Raw genomic sequence first — 20,035 nt, 5'->3', positions numbered from 1 at the left:
GAGCCATAAACCTTGTCCACTTGGATGTGGGGAAGTATCTGGAAGGCCTTACACATGGTGGATAAAGGAGATGGCATAGGTTCGGTGGGAGGAGACAGAGGCAGATGATTAGAATCTAAATCATATAAAATTGAATTCAAGGAGAACAAAAGATAAAAAAACAGCTCTATCATTTGAAGAGTTAAAAATGAATTGATCATGTTGGAAAAGAAAAGGAAAGGTTGAATTACAGAAGCTGCTGGAAATGCTTTTGGTTAAGAACCAAAAACATTTGTCAGTAGAAGTCATGTCAGCACACTTTCTTTATATGGAAGTGCATATGGCTCTTTGAGCATAGTGGGTTTCTGGGTAAAGAAGAATTCCATGGTCTAGTGCAAATCATCCCCGTCAGAGCAGGAGCTAAGATGTGAGCAGATACAGGAAATAAATCCCTTAAATTATTGTTCGGGATGTCTCTGGAGAGAAGCATAGTCCCAAGAGAACAGAAAAGGTCAAACATCATATGTATGTATAAGAAAGGAGGCTGGGAACAGGCAATGAACCACAGACTAGTCTAACTCTTCAGTGTTGTAAGTGAGGGTCTGGAAAAGATTATTAAAAAGTAGTAGATGACTCTCTGCTGTTGAGAAATTTCTTGATTGAGAGGCAGCATGGTTTTAGGGAAAGGAGGTCATATATGTGTAACCAACCTCTATGACTTTTATGTGAGAGTATGCTCAATCCTAGATAAAAGGGAAGGCTAGGTGGACTGTGTGCACCTGCAATGCTAGAATGCATTTGGCAATGTACCACATAGGAGGCTGATTAAGAACCTGGAATAAGGACGAAACTCCCACAATGGACAGAAGACTACCTCAGTGGGAGGGAACAAAAGACATGTTAGCGGAACCAGTTCCCAATGGGTTGAGGTGACCAGCAGAGTGCTTACAGCTTACAAGAGATCCTAAACAGACTCCAAAGTTGGTCTGAAACGTGGATGATGAAATTCAATTCAAGCAAACGTAAAGTAATGAGGATGGGACAAAGTGGAAGATGGCTTCAATATGATTATAACCAAGCAGGATATAAGCTTCAGAATTCTGTTTGCGAAGGACTTAGGGGTTAACATCATCCCTAACCTCTTGCCAAAGTCCCATACTAGGAGAATAGTCAACTGCATGCTAGCAAATACCAGAACAGCTTTCACATATATAGATAAGAAAATAATTAAGCTATCAATATCAAACAATTGGTTAAAACTAAAATGTGCCTCTCAGGTTTGGTCACCACACATAAAGAAGCAAAAACAGCTTGTAGAGAAGGTCCATAGGAGGACAACACGGACAGTACCAGAATTAGGAGACCTAATGTACAGGGAAATGCTGGAGACTTTAAATTTTCCCACCTTGGAACAAAGAAAAGTGAGGGGTAACCTGATAACATTCATCAAGTTTTAAAAGAAATCAAAGAGTTGGACAGTGAATAGTACTTTTGAGAGGTAGTAAGACAAGAGTAACCAGGGGATATAAAATGAAATTACACAAGAAACTTGTAAACTAGAATGTAATGAAATACCAGTAAAGTATATGGGTGGTGGATGAATGGAACATACTGAGGACATGATTAATACAGATCATCATACAAAAATCTATAAAGTTGTATGATAGCAAAGAGTGTTCAAGAGATTGGGTCCAATTAGTGTAAAACTCCCTTTCCTGCAGTTCAAATAAGTAATTACACACACACACACACACACACACACACACACACACACACACACACATATATATCCTGTTGCCAGAGTTCCATATTAGGAGAATATTTATAGAAGCAAAGTGTCTACTGACAATTATCAGAATAGCTTTCAAGTATATGGATAAGGAAATATTTGGCAAGCTATTCATATCCTACACAAGACCAAAACTAGAATATACTTCTCAGGTTTGGTCACCACACCTACAGAAGCACAAAGAACTCATAAAAATGGTTTAGAATTAAGAGAGTTAAGATTCAGGGAAAGGCTGCAGGCTTCAAAGTTACCCACCTTGGAAGAGAACACTGAAAGGTGACATGATCACAATCTTGAATTTTTGAGAGATCAACAAAGTGAACAGTGGATAGTACTTTGTGAGATGTAGGGATACAGCAACCAGAAGATATAACATGAAATCAAGCAAGAAACTAGAACTTTTGGATGTAAATGAATATTTCTATTAAATATGGATTTAAAGTAATACTTCTATAGGATAAGAGTGAGGGATGAATGGAAAAGACTGACATAGGATATGGTTCATGCAGACATACATAAATTCAAGAGGTTGTATAACAGTAAAGAGTGTTGAAGAGATGGGGTCCCATATTTGTAAAACTCCCTCCCTGTACAGTACAAGTAGGTACTTATATCCATGCATGCACAAATGTACATCATATCATACTTCACATCCACCTGTCAGTCACTCTAAATGGACTGTGCACCTGTTCTCACACCCTCTCCTCATATCCCAAGGAAAGCTGAGAAAGGGCAAAAAGGACTGTGACAGCGCAACCCAAGAAAAGAACATATCTTCTATCAATAATTTACTTCCTTACGCTCTTATGCATGAACCCACAACTCTGCTTCAGAGGCTCTTGTCCTCTCACTAAGCTTTATCTTTACTTTTATGACATTCTAAAACCAATCTTCTCCTTTACCCTTGAGCTTTGTTTTCCTTAAAGCCAGAAAATCCAGGTTTCTTTCCTCAAACATACAACCTATCTCTCCACTGTTCTCATCTTAGGTACACTCATTCACATTTATAAACCCCAGCCTGAGCCTTCGAAGAGGAGGAGTACTCCCTGCTTGGCTCCTTCTTCTGTTCCATCTTCTCAAAACTGAAATACAAGAAGAGTAGGTTTCTACCCCATGCTCCTGCCCCCTTTAGTCGCCTTCTACTACACACAGTGAATAAGGAGGTAGATTTCTCCCTCCCATTGCCCAAGGGTTTAAAGAATGTGTGGGAAAAATACTTTACGAGAAACAGAAGGATTTGTGTGTGGCATTCATGGATCTGGAGCAGGCATAAGATAGGGTTGATGGAGATGCTTTGTGGAAGGTCTTAAGAATATACAGAGGGAGGAAAGCTCTTAGAAGCTGTGAAAAGTTATTATCAAGGGTGTAAGAAATATGTACAAGGATGACAGAAGAGTGAGTGGTTTCAAATGAAAGTCAGGCCGTGGAAGGGGTGTGTAATGTCACCATGGCTGTTTGATTTGTTCATGGATGGGGTAGTGAGGGAGGTAAATGTAAGTCTTGAAAAGAGAGGTGAGTATGCACTTAGTGGGGAATGATAGGACCTAGGCAGTGAGTCCATAAATGTTTGCTAATGATACAGCACTGGTGGCAGATTAGATTGAGAAACTGCAGAAGATGGTGATCGGGTTTGCAAGAGCGAGTGAAAGGAGGCATCTGAAATTAAATATGAATAAAAGCAAGGTTATTAAGTTCAGCAGTGGGATAGGTTACTCGGGGCATGAGTCTGGAGAAAACTTGGAGAGATTGAAATGCTTTAGGTACCTGAGAGTGGACTTAGCAGTGAATAGAACCATGGAAACAGAAGTGAGTCACAGGGTGGGCGAGGGTGTGAAGGTTCTGGGAAAACTAAAGAATGTGAAGAGAGAGAGAGAATACTGTCTAGGAGTGCAAAAATGGGCACATAAGAATGTATGGTAGTCCCAACAATAGTTCATGGATACAAGGCATGGGTTATAGATAAGGCTATGCGAAGGTGGATGGATGTCAGAAATGAAATGTTTTGAGGACCATATGTGATGTGGTCTGATCAGGTAAGTAAAGGAAGGGTAAGAGAGAGGTAAAAAATGTGGTTGAAAGAGCTCAAGAGGGTGTGCTAAAATGGTTTGGACATATGGAGAGAATGAGAGAGGAAAGGTTGACAAATAGGGTATATGCATCAGAAGTGGAGGGAACAAGACCATGGTGACCACAATGGAGATGGAAAGATGGAGTGAAAAAGATTTTCAGCACTCAGGACTGAACATAAAGGTGGGTGAAAGGTGTGCATGGAATAGTGTGAAATGGAACAATATGGTATACTGTGGTCAATGTGCTGTCAATGGACTGAGCCAGGGAATGGTCAATGGGATAGCACCATAACAGCAGGGACTTACAACCTGATGTCTAATCCCAAATGGAACAACCCCAGTGCCATTAAGCTAGGACAACACTGATCAACTTTCTACCTCTGTGTACTTCCCTTTTAAGGAACCCAAGAGAATGAAAAAAAACACCCATAACCATGGAACAAACTAAATAGAGGAAGGGAGAATATACATACACTTTGAACATACAGTGGAGAAGCACTGTAATGATTAAAGATGATGTTTACAATTGTGGGGATGTACCAAGTACATTTCACTCAATATTCTAATTATAATTATCCTATGACCTTTTCTAAGAAAGAGTTTTATTGGTGCTCAGGATTTCTTTCCAGAGCTTCCAGCAGCACAAGAATGCACAATTTCCAATAACAGAAAAATGTGGACTCATTTTGCTTGAGAAATTCTTTGACAAAACTGTACCCCCAATGATAGAGCCTCCCTATAGGTGACTTTTCACTTTCAGTGTAATCAACTGCAGGTGGAGCCCAGTAACACATGCACTAGGTGTATATACCATTATCATTATTACATATAACCCTAGGATCCATTTAACAAGGTTCCTACAGCTTTGTGAAGTAGGGAAATCATGAATTTTGAAGAGAGGTTCCTCTCAACTAGACAGTTCTCCCATGTGACAAGTGATGATAATACAGCCAAACAAAGAGTATATTTTCACTTGCAGTGTAATCACAAGTAGACAGAGTCTGGTAACACCACTGTATGTAATTATCTATTTGCACTGTGAGGGGAGGGAGCTTTACACTCGTGAGGCTTCGTCTCTTGAACATTAATATCATACAACTTTTTATATTTCTGTTTGCTATCTATATTAACAACATCTTCATCCACCACTCTTACATTCTTTGTTAAGTTTCTCGCTCATGTTAAGTCCTCTTGTTGTTCTATCCCTACATCTCTCGAAGAAATGTTCACAGTGTAGGTCAATTATGTTTTAAAAGCTTAAAGGTAGTTATCAGGTCACCCTCACACTTCTCACTTTCAGGGTGGACAAATTTAAGGTCTCTTAACTTTCCTTGTAACTCAGCTCTCTAGATTCTGGTACCATCCTTACTGCTCTCATCTGGACCTTCTCTATTAGCTCTTTATGCTTCTTTAGAAGTGATGACCAAACCTGAGATACATTTTCTAATTATGGCCTTGTGCATGATGCACACAGCTTGCTAAATATTTCCTTATCTATGAACTTTTATGAAGTTTTAATACTCGAGAGCAGACTCTGGTGACAGGTTAGGGACAATGTCTACATATAAGTCCTCCTTACACAACACTACAATTCCTGTGGCTTATTTCCTGCTAGATGATAGGCACATCAAGGCCTTCTTTCGCCAAGACCCTCCCTCACTAATTTATATTTACGTGAGTTGAACTTTATCAACCATGTATCAGACCAATTTTGGAGTCAGTCAAAGGTAAGTTGATGCAAGCTCTTTGCTTCCCTCATGACTTTCGCATCATCCGCAAACATATTCAGGCAGGAGTCCATACCTTCAAGCTATTCATTTCCATTGATCAGAAAGAGTGATGGTTCCAGCAGTACTTCTGCTGGTGTCATCAACCCATTTTGAGAAGGTTCCTCTAACAAGCTTCCTTTGTTCCAAACTTCCACTGCAGTAATCTTTTATCTACTAAAGGAGCGCCCCCCCTTATTCCTGCCTGGTGATCCAGTTTTTTACCATTCTCCCATATGGTAGAGTGTACATGCTTAAGTATACAGGAACTGGTGTCATCAGATTTCACCTGTTCAAGGTTACACGACAAGTGAAAAGTCACCTTTGGCAAGGTTCTGTCATTAGGAGTACAAACTCATCAAAAAATTTCCCACTCAAAAACTTTATATTTCTCTGCTACTAGAAGCAGTGCAGCCTTGGGCTACAACAGCCTCAGGAAAGAGCTCCTGAGTAACACTAGGATTCTATCATAGATCATGGTCCTGGGGTAATCATAATTAATAAACATGCAGGAACTAATACTACCAAACTCTGCTTGCCTTTGGTAACATCATGAGTTAAAAGTCACCTTCAGTGAGGCAGTATCGCTGTCACCTGATAAAAAGGATTACATCCTCCTCAAAAGGAGTCCATCACGTCCCAGATTCTGACTGTAATGTAGCCTTAAAGCTCCAAGATCCAAAAAGAAAAAAAAGATTCTACAGATATTATCTTTTTTATCATACTTAGCCACTGTCTCCTGCATTAGGGAGGTAGCACAAGGAAACAGACAAAAGAATGGCCCAACCCACCCACATACACATGTATATACATACATGCCCACACACGCACATATACATACCTATACATTTCAACGTATACATACATATACATAAGTGGATATATACATATATACACATGTACATATTCATACTTGCTGCTTTCATCCATTCCCATCACCACCCCGCCACACATAAAATGGCACCCCCTTCTCCCTGCGCGAGTGCAAGGTAGCACTAGGAAAAGACAACAGAGGCCACATTCGTTCACACTCAGTCTCTGGCTGTCATGTGTAATGCACCAAAACCACAGCTCCCTTTCCACATTCAGGCCCCACACACCTTTCCATGGTTACCCCAGACGCTTCACATGCCCCAGTTCAATCCACTGAGAGCAAGTCGATCACGGTATACCACATAGTTCCAATTCACTCTACACGCCTTTCATCCTCCTGTGTGTTCAGGTTCCGATCGCTCTAAATCTTTTTCACTCCATCCTTCCACCTCCACTTTGGTCTCCCACTTCTCCTCATTCCCTCCACCTCCAACACATATATCCTCTTTGTCAGTCATTCCTCACTAATTCTCTCCATGTGACCAAACCGTTTCAATACATCCTCTCCTGCTCTCTCAACCACACTCTTTTTATTACCACACATCTCTCTTACCCTTTCATTACAGATATAACTAAGATATTTAGGAAATGGCCACACAGCATCTCATATGTATACGAATACGTCCAGAGGAACTGATAACAGAACAATTGGTACACATATCAGCTACAGCAAATGGTACCAAATGAGCAGATGAGGCTCACCAAAGCTTCATGAATGCCACAATAATCACTACAAGTCAGTTACATAATACAATGAACCACAGGTAACTCACACGACGATATTCATCCATGATAAGATGGAAGTACCTGTAATACAGGATGTTTATTTTGCTGTGATCTAACAAATCATAAAGCCCAAAGATGATAATGTCCTTGTTATGCAGAAGTTGCTGACTGATTAGAGGGAGGACCTAGGACAAGACATAGGATGTTGCCATCAAATAGGTGGTCAATGAGGGTTGAGAGACATTTAACTCAATAGAATACTGGATGTTTAAGTCTCTAATCCTCTGGGATCTGGCAGAATCTTCCATGGTTTATGAGGCAAACCAAACTCAAAGAAATTATACAATTAAAAGATGGGGATACATGACTATAGTTATGGATGAAGTAATCTATTTCAGATACATACACCCTGAGATAATATGATTCAAGATTAAGCATGGAATCATTTCTCAAATCACAGCATGGTGTATAAAACATGCACAATGCAGCACGGCACCTTAGTTAGCTGCATCCGCATAGTGGAATCAAGTCTGTATCCTCGGTAATTTACAGGACCCTCTATTTCCAAGGCCCAGTCAAGCTCATTAACCTCACGACCCATAGAAGAGTAATTGCGGTTCACTGAAAAAAAAACAGACATTAGTTATCTCCAAGAAACATTATATAAGCAGCATATTTCAAAAACTTTTGAATGTGCAAACATAAATTAATACAATGTACTCACTGTTCAGGAGACTTAGCATAGAAGGCTGGAGGGCAGCTGAGATGAGGTCTTGAGGTAGTAGTCCCATTGTCATAAGATATACTACACAAGACACAAAACACTTTGGATAATGATTAATTTCTAAAATTCTTTCTGGCTGTCTTAACTCCTCAGCAATCTGGTTAAAAATGTCAGGTCGACTAGGTGGCACATAATTGTATAACATCAGTGCGAAAGTTATTCTCTCTATATCTTTCAGTCTGAGAGTTTTAATATCATTAGCAAATTTTGCTGCTATGGTGTTGATAACTTCAGGATGAAAAACAAGAAGGTCATTCCCAAGCAAAGCAACTTGGAGAAGACACATGTTATTCAGTCTATTAAGGTGAGGTTTGAGAGAATCAAGGAGACCATGCAACAACTTCCATTGTGTTGCAGGGACACTCTTTCTGAGTAACTTGAGAATGGCACAGAGAGATGCATCAGACACAAATTCAAGACTTTCTTTAGTTTTCTCTAGGATGGCACCAATGAGTTTTTCATTTTTGAGAAATGTCTGAGTTTTAAAGAATCCCATAGCAATAACACCTAATTCCTCAATGGATATTTTTCCTAGCACTTCAATAAGTCGCTTTTCTATTTCTTGCTTTACTATAAAGGGTTCCAATTTTCTACTCAAATTTGCATAAAACAAATACTGCACCAATTGGGGAGGTTCCATTGAAGTCACTCTTCTTCCTAAAACTTTAGTCATTTGCACATTGTACATAGTTATTCGTGATAGTCGCAGTGCAAACCAAAGATCAGCCACCAAGAACATGCGAGTCATATCCCACTGCCGCATACGTTTGGTGCAAGCATGGTCCAGTGCATTCCACACAGCCACAAAATTTGGTGTTGTTGTAGAACTGGTAGGAGGCCAAAGGGATAAGGCAGACAGTACCTTAAGAAGCTGATTATCACTTATATGCATTAATCTACTAGTAAGAGCAGCACAAAGTCCTGAGTACTGTGAGTCTTCTAAATCCATGGGACGATAACGGCACTGTTGGGACATAGCAATAAATCCATTCGCAACTTCCTCGCCAGTACATCTTGCCCATTCTGAATCTGAAAGCTGAGGTGCATGTTGATGGTAGAACGAGTAGTTTAATATATCATCTTTACCTACTGTAGTTGCATGGTAAGCTGGTAATGAGCACAGAATAGCATGTGCATGCTCATTTTCATTGTCAGAAAATTCCTTTTTAAAACACACTGTCCCAGAATGCAGAGATCGAGTAACCACTTTGTTAAAGGATCCTCTAGCTGTGTGAGTAACTTGCTGTGTCCATGGGAAACGATCATGACCTGATAAAGAGTTCTGTTGATGTCCCTGACCATGGTGAGCACTATTAAAGTTCTGCACATTATACGCTTTCACACCTTGCTGGATGATTTCTGTCCGGCTGCTGATTAAGCCACGCCCTAGGGCCTGGACAGTTGGCCAAAGCCTTTGAGCACACATTATGCTTCCACGTTTAGTAGCCAAACTACAGCTTCACTTCTGAACCTGAAAAAGAAAAACTTATATACATATTCATGTGCTATTAAGACACCACCCTGAGGATGACTTTATATATATAACAATAATTATGGTCTTTATCAAAATAACAAGAGTTGATATTCATCTAATTCTCCACCATACTTTAGTCAAAAATGAAGGTTCTGTACAATCAAAAACTATTTCACTACTGAAGGCAGAGCCATATGAGAATCTGAGAGAGCATACATTAGCAGGGAGAATTAAAAAACAATTTCTACAAAAAAAGGATGGGGGAATCATGATGTCAGCGCATGCTTATTCACAGAAGCTACAAAACCATACTGTAACCTGCCTAGGTCTATGACATCACAATGTATATTTCAAGTGGCAAGGATAATAAGCTGCCATTATTCATTGACTTATAGCTGGTATCTGCCTCATGCCTGTTATTGTCCACAATCAAGACAGCGGAGAAGGAGGAGAAATTTATTTTCATTCTTCCAAACTTACATATTTCATGAACAGACAGAACTCAATGAGCATCTGAAAGCACACCCACAAGAGGAGTAAGGACCTAGAAAAACCTAGGATCTATCTATTCTTATCTCTGATGCCTGTTCACACCCAGCAATAGAGTCTCCATAAATAGTGAGCTTCAATACCGTTTCTTAGCATTTAATGCCCCACCCTCAATGGGTTACTGACAAAAGGGCAACTCTAGTGCAGTGTTTGCAAAGGATAATAAAAATTTACGAAAACCAGGAAACAAGCCAACTCACCCTAAACAAAAAATCTAATCCTAAATGATAGCTTAACTCCCACTCTCACCTATCCTCTTCAGGTGATGGCACATCCAAAAGCACACAAGGGAAGCTAACTTGGTCCAAGTGTATATCATCGAACCACAGTACTTGTGGAATGCCAAAGACTCCTTTGTTCCTCTCCTCCAAAGAAAGATTCTCTTAAAGGCCAAAGTATGTGGTCCCTTGCTCAGAGCTCAAAATACCAAAGTAGAACCCTAAACCAGATCAATCAGGATACATCCCTCTTGATAACGGCTTAAAGGAGTTTGGATGAACAAACCTAAGGTATACATCACTATCTGTAAAATCAAGAAATTCTTAAGTTTTAACTGGAGACCAGGAATTATGCTTCAATGTTACAGGTTCATTGGGCAAGACAATCTGGACTTAAACATTCACTCAAAGGATAATCCTGCAAGTAAACAGCTACATATGTCTGTACACTGCACGACTATTACTAATTTTTCTTCGTCGTGGCCACCCCATTGAGGGAATTCCAGTTGGAACATGTGTCAGAGATATACAGTTGCTCCCCAACTTATGACCTATGCAACTTACGGCCATCTGCACATACCACCGGAAAAAATATAAATCAAATAACAAATATTTTATGAATCTCCCAGTCATTTGCATCATTTCCCTGCAAAAATCATCCAAATGCCTCTCTCTTCTCTTTCACTAATAATCTTACTTCATCCCACCACTCACTACCCTTTCTAATCTGCCCAACTCCCACGCTTCTCATGCCACAAGCATCTTTTGTGCAAGCCATCACTGCTTCCCTAAATACATCCCATTCCTCCCTCTCTCCCCTTACGTCCTTTGTTTTCATCTTTCTCCATTCTGCACTCAGTCTCTCCTAGTACTTCCTCACACAAGTCTTCTCCCCAAGCTCACTTACTCTCACCACTCTCTTCACCCCTACATTCTCTCTTCTTTTCTGAAAACCTCTACAAATCTTCACCTTCACCTCCACATGATAATGATCAGACATCCCTCCAGTTGCACCTCTCAGCACATTAACATCCAAAAGTCTCTCTTTTGCGCACCTATTAATTAACACGTATTGCAATAATGCTCCCTGGCCATCTCTCCTACTTACATACATATACTTATGTATATCTCTTTTTAAACCAGGAATTCCCAATCACCAGTCCTTTTTCAGCGCACAAGTCTACAAGCTCTTCACTATTTCCATTTACAACACTGAACACCCCATGTGCACCAATTATTCCCTCAACTGCCACATTACTCACCTTTGCATTCAAATCATCCATCACTATAACCCAGTTTCGTGCATGAAAGCTACTAACACACTTACTCAGCTGCTCCCAAAACACTTGCCTCTCATGATCTTTCTTCTCATGCCCAGGTGCATATGCACCAATAATCACCCATCTCTCTCTCCCTCCACTTTCAGTTTTACCCATATCAATCTAGAGTTTACTTTCTTACACGCTATCACATACTCCCACCACTCCTGTTTCAGGAGTAGTGCTACTCCTTCCCTTGCTCTTGTACTCTCACCAATCCCTGACTTTACTCCCAAGACATTCCAAACCCACTCTTCCCCTTTAAACTTGAGCTTCATTTCACTCAGAGCCAGAACATCCAAGCTCCTTTCCTCAGACATACTACATATCTCTCTTTTTTCTCATCTTAGCTACATCTACACACATTTAAACACCCCAATCTGAGCCTTCAAGGAGGATGAGCACTCCCTGCATTACTCCTTCTGTTTTCCCTTTTAGAAAGTTAAAATACAAGGAGGAGAGGGTTTCTGGCCCCCTGCTCCCATCCCATTTAGTCACCTTCTACGACACATGAGGAATGCATGGGAAGTACTCTTTCTCCCCTATCCCCAGGGATAGGTTCAAGAGGTGAAAAAGAGGGCAAATGAGAGTTGGGGTGAGAAAGTATCATTAAATTTTATTGAGAATGAAAAGATGTTTTGGAACGAGGTAAATAAAGTGCTCAAGACAAGGGAACACATGGGAACATCAGTGAAGGGGGTAAATGGGAGGTGATAAACAAGTAGTGGTGATGTGAGAAGGAGATGGAGTGAGTATTTTGAAGGTTTGTTGAATGTGTTTGATGATAGAGTGGCAGATATAGGGTGTATTGGTTGAGGTGGTGTACAAAGTGAGAGGGTTAGGGAGAATGATTTGGTAAACAGAGAAGAGGTAGTAAAAGCTTTGCAGAAGATGAAAGCCGGGAAGGCGGCGGGTTTGGATGGTATTGCAGTGGAATTTATTAAAAAAGGGGGTGACTGTGTTGTTGACTGGTTGGAGAGGTTATTTAATGTATGTATGACTCATGGTGAGGTGCCTGAGGATTGGCGGAATGCTTGCATAGTGCCACTGTATGAAGGCAAAGGGGATAAAGATGAGTGCTCAAATTACAGAGGTATAAGTTTGTTGAGTATTCCTGGGAAATTATATGGGAGGATATTGATTGAGAGGGTGAAGGCATGTACAGAGCATCAGATTGGGGAAGAGCAGTGTGGTTTCAGAAGTGGTAGAGGATGTGTGGATCAAGTGTTAGCTTTGGAGAATATATGTGAGAAATACTTAGAGAAGCAAACGGATTTGTATGTAGCATTTATGAATCTGGAGAAGGCATAGAGTTGATAGAGATGCTCTGTGGAAGGTATTAACAATATATGGTGTGGGAGGCAAGTTGTTAGAAGCAGTGAAAAGTTTTTGGCTAAATGTGAAGCATGTGTACGAGTAGGAAGAGAGAAAGTGATTGGTTCCCAGTGAATGTCGGTTTGCGGCAGGGGTGCGTGATGTCTCCATGGTTGTTTAATTTGTTTATGGATGGGGTTGTTAGTGAGGTGAATGGAAGTTTTGGAAAGAGGGGCAAGTATGCAGTCTGTTGTGGATGAGAGAGCTTGGGAAGAGGGTCAGTTGTTGTTCGCTGATGATACAGCGCTGGTGGCTGATTTGGGTGAGAAACTGCAGAAGCTGGTGACTGAGTTTGGTAAAGTGTAAGAAGAAAGCTGAGAGTAAATGTGAATAAGAGCAAGGTTATTAGGTACAGTAAGGTTGAGGGACAAGTCAATTGGAAGAGGTGAATGTGTTGGAAATGAGATGTTTGAGGACAATATGTGGTGTGAGGTGGTTTGATCGCATATGTAATGAAAGGGGTAAGAGAGGTAATAAAAAGAATGTGGTTGAGAGAGCAGAAGTGGGTGTTTTGAAATGGTTTGGTCACAAGGAGAGAATGAGCAAGGAAATATTGACAAAGAGGATATGTGTATCAGAGGTGGAGGGAATGAGAAGTGGGAGACCAAATTGGAGGTGGAAAGATGGAGTGAAAAAGATTTTGAGGGATCGGGGCCTGAACATGCAAGAGGGTGAAAGGTGTGCAAGGAATAGAGTGAATTGGAACAATGTGGTATACCGGAGTCGACGTGCTGTCAATGGATTGAACCAGGGCATGTGAAGCGTCTGGGGTAAACCATGGAAAGTTCTGTGGGGCCTGAATGTAGAAAGGGAGCTGTGGTTTCAGTGCATTATACATGACAGCTAAAGGCTGAGTGTGACTGAATGTGGCCTTTGTTGTTTTTCCTAGTGCCACCTCACGTACATGCAGGGGGAGGGGGTTGTCATTTCATGTGTGGTGGGGTGACGACGGGAATGAATAAAGGCAGACAGTATAAATTATGTACATGTGTATATATGTATATGTCTGCGTGTGTATATAATGTATACGTTGAGATGTAGAGGTATGTATATGTGCGTGTGTGGACGTGTATGAATATACATGTGTATGTGGGTGGGTTGGGCCATTCTTTCGTCTGTTTCCTTGCACTAACATGGGAGACAGCGACAAAGTATAATAAATAAAAAATAAATAATAATTAAATATAAAAAGAATGTGGTTGAAAGAGCAAAAGAGGGTGTTCTGAAATGGTTTGGTCACATGGAGAGAATGCGTGAGGAAAGATTGTCAAAGAGGATATATGTGTCAGAGGTAGGGGGAATGAGGAAGTGGAAGACCAAATTGGAGGTGGAATGATGGAGTGAAAAAGATTTTGAGCAATCGAGGCCTGAACATGCAGGAGGGTGAAAGGCGTGCAAGGAATAAAGTGATTTGGAACGATGTGGTATACCGGGGTTGATATGCTGTCAGTGGATTGAACCAGAGCATGTGAAGCATCTGGGGTAAACCATGGAAAGTTTTGTGGGGCCCGGATGTGGAAAGGGAGCTGTGGTTTCAGTGCATTATACATGACAGCTAGAGACTGAGTGTGAACAAATGTGGCCTTTGTTGTCTTTTCCTAGTGCTAACTCACGCACATGCAGGGGGAGGGGGGGGGGGGGGTGTCATTTCATGTGTGGCAGGGTGGCAACAGAAATGAATAAAGGCAGCAAGTATGAATTATGTACATGTGTATATATGTATGTCTGTGTATGTATATATATGTATACATTGAAATGTATAGGTATGTATATGTACGTGTGTGGACGTGTATGTATATACATGTGTGTGTGGGTGGGTTGGGCCATTCTTTCATCTGTGTCCTTGTGCTACCTCACTAACATGGGAGACAATGACAAAGTATAATAAAATTAAATATAAAAAATAAAAATTACGCTTGATCATATGTCCACCAATGCTTACCACGGTGTGTGTACAATAGAGAATGTCAGATGATCCTGGCATTGTGTACATCACAGCATCTCTCTCAGTTCTCACTCTCAGTCACAATTCAGTAACAGCATGTTATTCAAGTAAATCTAAAGAATTTTAATGCTGGATTAGACCATTTTTGTATCAAACCCCAAAAAAGATAGATCTAGCAGGAAGCTGTGGAAAACACTTGATTAGGAATTGAAAATGTAGATAATCATCCAATATGAAGGAGCAAAAACGTTAATGTGACTGCATGTGATCTGCAACTGTCCCATTCAACGGTCTCCACAATTTCACAGGAGAAAAAAAAATATGAGAAGCAGTGAAAGGTTTAGCAAGTATGAATTCTATGATAATAACAAAGCAACAACAAGAGCCCATCCAAGAAATGGAAAAACTGTTGATGCTGTGGATGGAAGATAAAATTTAAAAATGTGTACTACTGAGCTTACTAAAACTTCTGATGAAGGCTAAAAGTCTTTTTGAGGCTTTGAAGGAGTGGGAGATTACATTGAGAACTTTACAGCAAGTCATGGTTGGTTCAATAAATTTAAAAGAAGATATAGCTTGCATAACGTTCAAGTCACAGGTGAAGCAGCAAAGTGCTGACAAAAGCTGCCAAAAAGTTCATTGAAAGTTTGGATGAATCAATCAGAAAACTGAATCTTAAATAAGCGGTAAGAAGAAACAACAATCATATAACAAAGCTGGTTAATAAAAAATGAGATAATCATGACAGAAATTAAGTAGGATAAAAGAATACTGTACAGGTATACGAATTCTACATGCCATGCTGACATAAGTCCGACTTACATCCATTTCGAGATAAGAACGGTCAGTCAGAATGGAACTTGGACATATGTCGGGAAGCATTTTGATGGACAGATAGATAGCTCCAACAGGTACACAAAAAGGCATCTTTTTAAAAGAAATATTTCAAAAGACTAGCATAATAAATAAGGCAGGTATTAGCTGTCAGGCACCTACCAACCAGGGAGCTATATTACTGGCACTACCTGCCTGAGTAGTGGGAGGGTTAGTGACAGCTGTGTATTGGTTGTCAAGTTGCACTCCCCTGGATCAAGAATCTCTTTTCTTTCTGCCTCACTCACATGGGGACTGCTGGCATTCTGTTCACAAACATACACTCTCTCCTTGTCACACATAACATTTAACAAAACTTAACTCACAAATCATTCTCTGAAACTCTAGACCTTCCTGGGTGAGCACTATGCACTAGCCATGCCTTTGGGCAAAATGGAAAGAGCAAGGAATACTAGTAGTAGGTAGGACCATTAGAAAGGAGCATTAGGTAGAAGTTGTAGAATGGAACACTTAGGTGGGAGGATTAGAAAGGCTGAAACATTAGGTATAAGTAGTAAGTAGGAATATCAGGTAGGAGCCTCTGGAAACACTGCAGTAAAGATGCCCTCTGCTAGTGACCTGTTAAGGGTGAGGTACTAAAAGGCTAAGAAGCAGGAATGGAGTTCGGTAGTCACAGAGATGGTCAACCCTTGATGAAGTTTCCAAAGGGAAAGGGCATTCAAGACATACACAGATGTCAACATGGTTGTACAATTTGTTCATGGATGGGGTGGCAAGGGAGGTACATACAAGAGTTTTGGAGCAAGAGGTGAGTATGCAGTTTGTTGGGGATGGGAGGGTTGGAAAGTGAGTCAGTTGGTCACCAATGATACACCACTGGTGGCTGATTCGAGTGAGAAACTGCATAAGTTAGTGACTGATTTTCGAAGTGTGTGTGTGTGAAAGGAGAAAGTTGAGAGTAAATGTCAATAAAAGCAAGGTTACAAGGTTCAGCAGGGTTGAGGGACAAGTTAGCTGGGATGTTATGTTTGAATGGAGAAAAACTGGAAGTGAAGCGCTTTACATAACTGGGAGTGGACTTGATGACAAATGGAACCATGGAAGCGGAAGCGAGTCATATGGTAAGGGATGGGACAAAGGTTCTGGGAGCAATGAAGAATGTGTGGACAAAGAAAACATAATCTCAGAGAGCAAAAATGGGTATCTTTGAAGGAATAGTAGTTCCAATAATATCATATGGTTGTAAGGCATGGGTGATAGATAGGGTTGTGCAGAGGAGGGTGGATGAATTAGAAATGAAATGTTTCTGGACAATATATGGTGTGAGGTAGTTTCATCAAGTGAGTAATAAAATGGTAAGAGAGATGTGTGGTAATAAAAAGTGTGTGGCTGAGAGAGCAGAAGAGGTTGTGCTGAAATGGTATGGACATATGGAGAGAATGAGTGAGGAAAGGTTAACAAAGAAGATATATGTATCAGAAGTAAAGGGAACAAGGAGAAGCAAGAGACCAAACTGGAAGTGGAAGGATGGAGCAGAAAAGATTTCTGATCGGGGCCTGAACATACACGGAAAAGAGTGAACTGGAACAATGTGATACAATGGGGTTGATTTTCTGTCAATGGACTGATCCAGGGCATGTGAAATGTATGGGGTAAACCATGGAAAGGTCTGTGGGGCCCTAAATGTAGTTAAGGAGCTCCGGTTTCTGTGCAATACACATGACAGCTAGAGAATGGATGAGAACTGATGTGTCCTTTCTCCATAAGCTTTCTGGCACTGCCTCGCTGTCACATAGGGTGGCGATGCTGTTTCCTGTGGGGCGGGATGGTGCTGGGAAAAGGATAAATGCAAGCAAGTATGAATATGTACATGTGTATGTGAATGTATGTGTATGTGCATGCACGTATATGTGAGGAAGTACCAGGAAAGACTGAGTATAGAATGGAAAAAGGTGAGAGCAAATAACGTGAGGGGAGTGGGTGAGGAATGGAATGTATTGAAGGAAGCAGTGACTGCATGTGCAAAAGATGCATGTGGCATGAGAAAGGTGGGAGGGGGACAGATTAAAAAGGGTTGGGAGTGGTGGGATGAAGATGTTAGTGAAAGAGAAAAGAGAAGCATTTGGACAATACTTACAAGGAAGGAATACAAATGAGTGGGAGATGTATAAAAGGAAGCAGTAGGAGGTCAAGAAGAAGGTGCAAGGGTTGAAGGAGACGAGAAATGACAGCTGGGGTGAGAGAGTATCATTAAACTTTAGGGAGGATAAAAAGATGTTTTGGAAGGAGGTAAATAACGTGCAAAAGACAAGAGAACAAATGGGAACATCGGTGAAGGAAGGGGGAAGTAATAACGGAGTGAAGTGAGAAAGAGACAGAGTGAATATTTTGAAGGTTTGTTGAATGTGTTTGATGACTGAGTGGCAGATGTAAGGTGTTTTGGTCGGAGTGATGTGCAAAGAGAGAGGGTCAGGGATAATGGTCTGATTAAGAGAGAAGAGATGGTGAAAGCCTTGCAGAAGATGAAATACAGCAAGGCAGGGGGTTTGAATGGTACTATAGTAGAATTTATTAAGAAAGGTAGTGACTGAGCTGTTGACTGGTTGGTTAAGATAGTCATCGCATGTATGCGTCATGAAGAAATGCATGAGGATTGGCGGAATGCATGTATAGTGTTATTGTAACAAAAGCAAGGGGGATAAGCAAAGGGGATAAAAGTAAGTGTTCAAACTACAGAGGCATAAGTTTGTTGAGTATTCCTGGAAAATTGTATGGGAGGATATTGATTGACAGGGTGAAGGCACATACAGAGCATCAGACTGGGGAAAAGCAGTGTGGTTTCCGAAGTGGTAGAGGATGTGTGCATCAGGTGTTTGCTTTGAAGAATGTGTGAGAAATATTTAGAAAAACAGATGGATTTGTATGTGGCACTTATGGATCTGGAGAAGGCATATGATAGGGTTGATAGAGATGCTTTGTGGAAGGTCTTAAAGAGTATATGGTGTGGGAGGTAAGCTGCTAGAAGCAGTAAAGGTTTTTATCAAGGATGTGAATGAGTAGGAAGAGAGGAAAATGGTCGGTTCCCAGTGTAGGTCAGCCTCAGCAGGGGTGCATGATGTCACCATGGTTGTTTGATTTGCTTAGGGATGGGATGGTTAAGGAGGTAAATGCAAGAGTTTTAGAGAGAGTAGCAAGTATGCAGTCTACTGGGGATAAGGGGGCCTGGGAAGTGAGTCAGTCGATGATACAGCTCTGGCGGATGATTCAAGTGAGAAACTGCAGAAGTTAGCGAATGAGTTTGGAAAAGTGTGTGACAGGAGAGTATTGAGAGCAAATGTAAATAAGAGCAAGTTTATTAGGTTCAGTAAGGTTGAGGGACAAGGTACTTGGGATGCAAGTTTGAATGGAAAAAAATTGGGGGAAGTAAAGTGTTTTAGATATCTGAGAGACTTAGCAGTAAATGGAACCATGGAAGCGGAAGTGAGTCACAAGGTAGGAAAGGGGAGAAGATTCTGGGAGCAATGAAGAATGTGTGGAACGAGAGAAAGTTATCTCGGAGAGCAAAAATGGGTATATTTGAAGGAATAGTAGTTCCAACAATATTATACTGTTGCAAGGAATGGGCTACAGCTAGGGCTGTACTGAGGAGGGTGGATATGTTGTAAATGAAATGTTTGAGGACAATATTTGGTATGAGTAAGTAATGAAAGGGTAAGAGAAATGTGGTAATAAAAAGAGTGTAGCTGAGAAAGCATAAGAGGGTGTGTTGAAATGGTTTGGACATATGGAAAGAATGAGTGAGAAAAGATTGACAAAGAGGATATTTGTGTCAGAGGTGGAGGGAACAAGGAGAAAAGGGAGACCAAATTGGAGATGGAAGGATGGCATGAAAAAAGATTTTGAGCGATCGGGGCCTGAACATACAGGAGGGTGAAAGGCATGCAAGTAATAAGAGTGAATTGGAACGATGTGGTATACTGGAGTCGACTTGCTGTCAATGGACTGAATCAGGGCATGAGAAGTGACTGGGGTAAACCATGAAAAGGGCTGTGGGGCCTGGATGTGGATATGGAGCTGTGGTTTCAGAGCATTACACATGACAGCTAGAGATAGTGTGAACGAATGTGGCCTTCTTTGTCTTTTCCTGGTGATATCTCGCTGAAGAAGGGGGGGGATGCTAGTTTCTGTGTGGCACGACTGCAACAAGAATGGATGAAGGCAAGCAAATATGAATACGTACATGTGTATATACGTATATATCTGTGTATATATATGTTGATATGTATATGTGCGTGTATGGGCATTTATGTATATGTATGTGTAGATGAGTGGTTGG

The 20,035-nt window shown here is 40.8% G+C and overlaps 1 protein-coding gene across 8 annotated transcripts in view; it reads right to left on the bottom strand.

Moving 5' to 3' along the window:
- LOC139756514 (FAST kinase domain-containing protein 5, mitochondrial) overlaps positions 1-20,035 on the bottom strand; it is a 120,572-nt gene that overhangs the window by 82,139 nt on the left and 18,398 nt on the right. For 7 of the 8 annotated variants that reach the window (XM_071675977.1, XM_071675974.1, XM_071675976.1 and 4 more), the window contains 2 exons: positions 7,927-9,457; positions 7,699-7,823 (listed from right to left, as the gene is read on the bottom strand). In XM_071675977.1, the coding sequence (XP_071532078.1) occupies positions 7,699-7,823; positions 7,927-9,412 (1,611 nt within the window). In that variant the 5' untranslated portion in view covers positions 9,413-9,457. Of the gene's footprint in view, positions 1-7,698; positions 7,824-7,926; positions 9,458-10,258; positions 11,595-20,035 lie in introns of those variants that run through there. The other variant, XM_071675978.1, reaches the window with a different exon arrangement.

This window comes from Panulirus ornatus, chromosome 22 (genome assembly GCF_036320965.1).
Source record: "Panulirus ornatus isolate Po-2019 chromosome 22, ASM3632096v1, whole genome shotgun sequence".
Classification (NCBI taxonomy): Eukaryota; Metazoa; Arthropoda; class Malacostraca; order Decapoda; family Palinuridae; genus Panulirus; species Panulirus ornatus.
Note: the sequence above shows the minus strand (reverse complement) of the source record. Positions and strands in the feature narration are given on the sequence as shown.